At 40.3% G+C, this 7,652-nt stretch overlaps 1 protein-coding gene across 1 annotated transcript; it reads right to left on the bottom strand.

Moving 5' to 3' along the window:
• Positions 1 to 2,650: 2,650 nt before the first annotated feature.
• On the bottom strand, positions 2,651 to 6,193 carry hmgn7 (high mobility group nucleosomal binding domain 7). The gene is made up of 6 exons (XM_018737178.2): positions 6,026 to 6,193; positions 4,869 to 4,901; positions 4,684 to 4,713; positions 4,377 to 4,424; positions 3,941 to 4,060; positions 2,651 to 3,457 (listed from the first exon to the last, which is right to left on the bottom strand). The coding sequence occupies exons 1-6, from the start codon at positions 6,038 to 6,040 to the stop codon at positions 3,407 to 3,409; spliced, it is 297 nt and encodes a 98-aa protein (XP_018592694.1). The 5' UTR covers positions 6,041 to 6,193; the 3' UTR covers positions 2,651 to 3,406.
• Between the last annotated feature and the right edge of the window lie 1,459 nt (positions 6,194 to 7,652).

Below are 7,652 nucleotides of genomic sequence, written 5' to 3'. Positions count from 1 at the left end.
AAAGCAGGACCCAGGCAAACCTGCTGCGCCACCGCACCCCCTCTACTTACATTTCTAGATACACTAAATTCCCTACAATAATTCACACATCTATAGAGCAGCACGTTGTAACACACATACAAATACATTGAGGGCCGTCTAGTATCACCAATTCACCTCTACATCTTTGGACTGTTGAGTTCATTTACATTGTTTTCATTGATTTCTTTTGTACATTTATTTTTTGCATTAAAGGCTGAATTAACATAACATTGAGTATCATATGTATGTATGTTTTGTTTTTTTAAGTGAACAGTACACGATAGCTACAAAGGAGCAGAACAAGCATGGGTGCACAGCCATACAGTACTATAGAGTAACCAGTTAAGGGAAACTGCCTTATTACGCTGTGTTATGATGAATAATGTTAAATTTTAATGGGATTTGGTGATGTTTTAGAATAAAGAGCTGTTAGTCTGAGGCTTAGGAATCACATCTTTGAGTTATGAGAGTTCTCCTTACCAATTATTTTCAGGACCGTAACCTGTATAGGGTGGGCGAAGACTGTAATCATCTTTAATCGTCATTAACCCTACCATCACAAAAATAAGACAAGCTACTGTATGATGGAATGTTATTTGTTCTGTAGCACCACACGCTCATGTCCAAAGTTGAAGATGATGACGTGAAAAAGTGAAGAAATGGCACAGTGTCACTGTTTTGTAAATTCCATCTGTACTGCTCACCCCATGCATATGGATATATATTTTAAACACTCTGCCTGGTGTGCAGACCACAGGCCTCCTGAAAGCTGTGCAGAAGTGGGTCATGTTCCTCATGCTCCACTTGTCTAATGGTGTTTTGTATTGCTGGGAGGCGGGCCGTGTCCCTATCAGAGCTGGGTGCTCCTCTTGCGTTTCTGAGCTCCAACACTGCCCGTTTCCTATTGGGTCAGACCTCCGTGACAAGACCTCTGGCTTGGCTTCTTTGTCACCATACAGATGCCCTCGACAAAGACCTGTCTTTGTGCAGCCACTTGTGTTGCACCATGGAGTACGGAGCCCTCTGGGATCATAGCTGACTGAAAAGGCAGTGACATTTTTGCTCCTAACATCTCAGGTTTAATTTTTTCCAGTATAACTTGTGTTCTTTTTTTTAGCTCATCCACCTAGCACACATACTGTCATTTTATTACCCTGAGTAAAAAATATTGGAAACATACAAGAGCAGCCCATTTGGTGAACATCTCAGAGACTGACAGTATTGACAGTGCCAGAATCTTTTGCCTCACTGCACCCCAAGTAGGTGCCTGATATCTGCTGTCAATCAAGCTTGCACAGACTCAGCTTTGGGAGTGGTTTTATAAAATTTCTGCACTAACCAGAGTGAGAATGCTGGCTCATGTGGTGGGCTACCCTACTTCCACCCATGACCTGCCACTGCCCTTGTGCATTTCCTGTTACCTCCATTCCATCCTGCTTGCCAACATATTCTACACCAGCAGTGACCAACACTTTTCCGGAATCGCAAACCCGCATGCCAAATTGGCCATCACAAACACTCAAAATGCTTTTTTTTTTTCCCCCCACAGGTACTACATCTTACAATGGAATCCAACTGGAAAATTTAACAGACAAGGTAATGCAGGTGCACAACTGTAAATGGTCCCTACAAGTGTGAAATGCTGGAATTCTCTGCACAGATCAAATGTCAGGACATTGATCTTCCAAGAAAAACATTTTTGCTGGCTCCTAGGTAGGAACCAAGAGAACCAAAAAAATGTAAACAAAGACCTTTAGCGTGAAAAGGTTTGTGTACACGTTTGTAAGACAGCACCCTCTTCAGTAATGCAACTTTACACCTTCCTGGTTACAGATCTATACCACTGAAATTTAGATCAACAGTTGTGCAGTGGGCAAGACTGTTTGTCACTAGTTGGTAGAGCAGAATGAGATGGGTGAGGTCACATTTTCACACATGGGGCCCATCTTCGGCAGGAAGAGAAGGTTGGGACAGGCCCTTTCTTTGCTAAGGACGACTGCTTCATTTAACTTGGGAGGGACCTTGCAGTATCAAGTGCACTAAATTGGTTTCTCAGAAATCCATTTGTCTGGATGACTAAGCTGTTCCATATACCAAGCATATGCCAAACACTTTCATTACATTTAATGGAATAAATTCAGACAAATATTGAGCAGAAATTTTTGACTGTGTTCAATATGGGTGTAAGCATAGTTTCAGCTAAGATCCTCTACAAAAACTGCAAAAGTGTCTATTTCATATTTACATATTTATATACATACATTTTCATTTACATACTCACGTACAGAGGGTAAAAAAAAAAAAATATGTGCAAGAAGTGACAAAGAAAGTTTGACTTGTGAACACATGCTTAACACTTCCGACATAACTATGGACATTTCCATTGTAGTTGTGGAACAAATTGTTAACTGCTTAGGTGAACTATACAGCAGCCCAAATGTGTAGCATACTGTATACAATTCATATGTATTTAAGCAGCAACATGTAAATTTCTGCTTACTGAAAATGTGTGTTACTTGATAACAATGTGACCTGCTGTTTACAAGTCACATAATCAGTATCAAACAGTTTTCCAAAAATGTGTTTTCTTGAAGAAAAAGTAACATGCACTGCAACAGAATGAGGAAAATTCCAAGGATAACTTTTATTAAGAGACATCCAGAACTTAGAGTGGGTACAGAGACGCCTGCATATTTCGAATTTGTTTGAATTTCTGTGTTTTAAAAAACTCATTTGTTGTTTAAAAAAAATCCTGTATTAACAGTGTTACCTCCTATAAGTAGCTTTTTGCAATTTATATTTTGTCTTATTAAAATAATTTTTAACATGGTTGTTTAAAAAACAAGTTAGCCCACATTATAACTCTGCCTGGAATGTTTTCAGATGTTCCTATTCCTCTTTCATATGGACAATACATTTTTAAAGTGAAAGTAAAAATAAAAACCCCCAAATAAAAAAGAACAAACAGAAAGACTCTCACTGCACATTTAGAAGATAAAAAAATAAACCACTCACAAAAGTGAAATGGTTTGTGGGAAAAGGTTGGGAATTATATAGCTCACAAATCACCCCTACCAGCTGGTGCGCACTTCCTACATCGAACAAGCTATGAACAATCAAGAAATGCCATTTAAAAAAGTTTTTTTTTTTTTATTTTTATTGTGTTGATCTTTCTCGGAGACACTTAATATGACCAGTGCACACGTGCAGTGGTCTTCCGTATTTAGCTTTATTTTGTGCTAAAAACCTGTACCGATATTTATAAAATTGTTGATAAAAATATTCCTCTGTTAACAATATGCCATGGAGGTTTAGGGCAAACGCGTAAGAGATTTGGGGGTATTTCAGGGGTTGAGGGAGTGGGGGCTGGGAGGCGGCAGTGTAGCTACTCAGATTTTGCTTCCTCCTTCTCAGTTTCTTCAGGAGTCTTCTCCACCTGACAAAAGGAGAGGCAAATGAAACAAGAAGACCGTTATTGTCCTAACTACAGAAGATGCCCAATATCCCTCAACACATAATTTAAAGGTAAGCCTATGAGATGTTTCGTTAACATACCAAGTTGCTACAATGAAACCCAATTTATGCACAGAGATTAGTGCATAAAACTTCCACAGAAGTACATTCTTCTTAATGACAGTGGTGGTATTTACATCATAATACTCAAAGGACTTACATGCTGGCTATTAATGGGAAACTGAAAAACACTGTCAAATTGACTGCAGAGAAAAATCTGAAATGAACTGGCAGAAATGTGACCAAGATTGGCAACAAGTGTTCCAACTGACCATGTCAGTTTGTGTCCCAGCCGGTACTACAATAGTCTTAGTCTAGATGAGGAACACAGCTACACCAGTAGCAAGTGTTTTTTTTTTTTTTTTTTTAAAAAAAAAAAAACTTCCCACGATAACACGCCAAATACCTCGTTAGTCTTGGCCTCTCCGTTTTCAGAGTGGTTCTCCTCGTTAGCCTCTCCCTCTGCCTTCCCCTTTTTGCCCTTGGCCTTCTTCTCCTCCTTCTTATCGTTCACTGCCTTCTCTTTCTGAAGAGATACAAGAAAGCAGCAGTGGAAATGAGCTATCTGGATAAACAGTGCTTGTGCTCTCATCACACACTCCACCACATTTGGGGCAGAATGTCTGAAACCTCAGTCTGTGAACCCTCACTGGACCATACAATTGATGGAACAATAGGTACACTTGGTACAAATGCAATACACAACGGTATTCTACATAAATGTGACATTCTACTAAGAAAAATTTCCCATGACAGAAGTAACATACACTCAAAAAAATAATCTTTTCAGACAGACACACATTCTGCTCATCATGCATTCTGGGGGTGCTGTAAAGAGTTACCTTTGCTGGCTTTTTAGGTTTTGGTTCAGGCTTGGGTGGTGCCGGTTTCTGTTTAGAGAAAAACTATTTTGTAAAATACTTACAACACAAAATATACCTGCAATTAAAGTATAATGAAATAGTGCACTGTCAATAGAATAACATTTAAAGTTATCGACAATCTTCCTAAAAGTTTTCTGCTCATCTAAAAGGATGGTGAGTATTCACACAAGACTGTGGGGGCATAACAAACAACAAAAAAAAAAAAAAAAAGACAAATACCTCAAAAAAGTAACTAAATCAAAATGAACGAGAAGAGAAGACTTACTGCCGATAACCGTGCAGATCGCCTCTGCGGCTGAAACAAAAGGAGAAAAAAATGCATTATCTGTATTTAGAAAAACAAGTACTAGATAGAAAAATCTGAGAAATACTTACCCTCAGACACTTAAACTATATTTAAAAAAAAAAAAACTAAAATTAACCTGAATGATAATGAAAAAGGGCATTTACCTCCTCCTTGGCATCCCCCTCAGCTCCCTGTTGCTGCAAAATATTAGACTTTAAAGTAATGAACACACTATTTCTTACATACATTTCAATTTGAAATGTTTAATTTCAGGTGTAATGTAACTTTTATTATTACCATTTCAACAAATATGTGACTGATAAAAATGGCTATGAAAGGTTCAGGGGAAACTTTTTTTCTTGGGTTACCTGACCCACCGAGCCAGACACCTCACTTAATTTAGCTTAACTGCAAAAACCGTCATTTAACAAACATTAAACAATACATCTTTGGAAAAAACACAACAACAGTAAATTTTACCTGAAAAAACGATCTATTAAGATTTAGCAGTTGTGGAGAGTGTGTTGCAGCACTACTAGACACCAAATCAAACCAGTGAACACAATCCAGTCAATATTAATGATCGTGTTTTATCCGTTTTAGTCAGAAAAGAGTACGGTAATTTCGAGATAAATAAAAAGAAAAAGAGGAACAAAGGGACGTGACTTTATGGCAACCTGGTGTAGCATCCCCCTGTGTAACACCCCCTTCCCAAGTAGCGCCGGGGGGGGGGGGGGGGGGGCACATAAAGGGGGGAGGGGTCGAAACAAAGTCACCGCAGCGCCACCTAACGATAGAAAGGTGGTACTGCAGCCATCTGGCGCTTCGAACAAAGAAAAAATACCATCTTTTTTGTCTTCGTGGTGAAGTAATCCCCTTTTAAAATAGGTAATTAAAGAGCTCGGTTCCTAACGAGTCTGCATATGCCGTTCTTGAGGCGAGAAGGGGCTTGCAGCGATAAAGAGAGGCGTTACAGACGAGCTTCTGACACACGGCGGACGGAGCGAGAGCTTCGCAGCATGGCTGCTTGTGGTCCGAGAGCATGGAGACGGAGGGGAGCTCAGAGCGCCCCGAGACAGGGGACGGCGTGTAAACAGCGCGGCCACGGCCGGGAAACGGGTCCGCTCCGCCAAAAAACGCACCTCCGCGCCCACAGCAAAACCCCCGGTGCACATCGTTCACGTTTGCGCAAAAAAGGGCTTCATAATTAAATCAGCGTTGTGCCCTAAGACTGACAATAAATAGCTAGCTAACGTGAGGTTCTCTGATTTCACAAGAAGACGGGGGAAAAAGTATCTACATATTATAGTTAGCTACGTACCTTTCGTTTGGGCATGTTGGATTCCTGAATGGCTTCTTTAAAATAAACCTAAAAGCCTCGGTTGTGTTATTGAGAGTTCACAGCATGTAAAAGGCGAATAGCCCCTTATACTAAATACTGTAGTAAACACACAGCAACATTAAAGCCAGTGGTTGAATGGGGGGAGGGGTGCGGCTAAACCCAGACTGACGTGGCTCTAGACCAATCGCTGTGCGGCGCTGGCAGCTGCAGTAGAACTGGAATTTCAGCGCCGGTATTTTTTACGCGCCAAATACTAAATGCAAATGAAGGAAAAGCTTTTTCGACAGGAGTCATTACTGTTCTTTGAAAAAAATATATTTATTTGCAATGGAAATATGAATGTGTTTGGAAGACGCCGAAAGATATGTCACACTGCCTCAAACATTAATGCAAACCAACACACTAGCATCCTCTAGTGTGCACGGTCTAGTGTTCCGACAATATAGACAAGTGCAGTTTGCCATATTACTGTAAAACAAATAATAACTAAAGAAAATAGCTCCAGCCATACGTTCTATGTACTTCCAACATGGCGCCCAGCCTGCTTCACACATTCTTCTTTGGCGGCTTAACCAAATTCCTCCGTGGAAGAAAAACCTTAGCAGGCGTTTTCAAACACAGATTCCTATTGGTGCCTTTAACCTTTCACACAGGGCGAGTAAATGTAACCTTCGCCGCGATTGGTCAATGTCTTGCAAACCCGCGCCCCTTGTGGTCGTGTCCAAACACTACACACTTCGAACACTTTAATGCGCGGTACATTATCTTGGTAAAGGTTTACTCAACAGAAATAAACGATATGCTGGGATTATTCGGTTTTTTAAACTCTGTGTGGTAACAGATAAAATATTCCCTGTTCACTTTTGATAAATTGTAATAACACGACGGTACTCCAACGAAACAGTACTCGAGGGATTCATTGTTATATCGTCCAGAAACGGGACTACCGTGATTTATGCAGACATACTGCATTAATTTCTACGTTCAAAAAAGTCTGGAAATAATTAGAAAGTGTAGACAGTAATGGAAAAGTACAATAGTGCACTGTTGAAACTTAAGCGTAAGGAAGAAAACCGAAAGCCAGATAGGCTTTAGTGCCACCCTCCGAGCCGTTCTACCTGGCGTACTTGCACTATAATATCGGTCCAAAACCACTGCCACATGTAAATATTTAACCGTGTTAAGCTTTAACTGCATCCTCTGTTATATAAAGTACACCGTATAGTATCACCCATTAGAAAGCCCTGAGATTATCACCAATAAACGTTTAAACATTGTGATTTTCCTGTTAATGTCTTTCAACCGATTCCACTTTGTCACTGGATGGCGCCCGAATTCTGCACGGACGAACACATCGGTTTGCCAAAATTCAGCATGCACTACATCTGAGTTAAACGTTACAAATCTACCGCGAGTTTATGCTGTATGTGTGCAGTTGGTCTGCGCGGGTGCTCAAAACGCCGCGGTTATGTTTAAAACTCCATTGCATCATTTGACATTTCACCAGACGCGTTTGGTTTTGTGAAGTAATGATTGTCCAACGGCGTAAGACGGTGCTCTCATAAGGATATTTATGCACTTTACACTCAGATATTCGGGGTGATTT

Source organism: Scleropages formosus, chromosome 13, assembly GCF_900964775.1.
Source record: "Scleropages formosus chromosome 13, fSclFor1.1, whole genome shotgun sequence".
Classification (NCBI taxonomy): domain Eukaryota; kingdom Metazoa; phylum Chordata; class Actinopteri; order Osteoglossiformes; family Osteoglossidae; genus Scleropages; species Scleropages formosus.
This window is presented reverse-complemented; position numbering and strand designations above follow the sequence as displayed.

Bases quoted from the DNA above. Each gene is read 5' to 3' on its own strand.
- hmgn7 (XM_018737178.2), bottom strand. The intron at 4,425-4,683 runs GTAAGTCTTCTC...TTCTCTAAACAG, and splicing joins GATCTGCACGGTTATCGGCA to AAACCGGCACCACCCAAGCC. The intron at 4,061-4,376 runs GTAACTCTTTAC...GTATCTCTTCAG, and splicing joins AACCTAAAAAGCCAGCAAAG to AAAGAGAAGGCAGTGAACGA.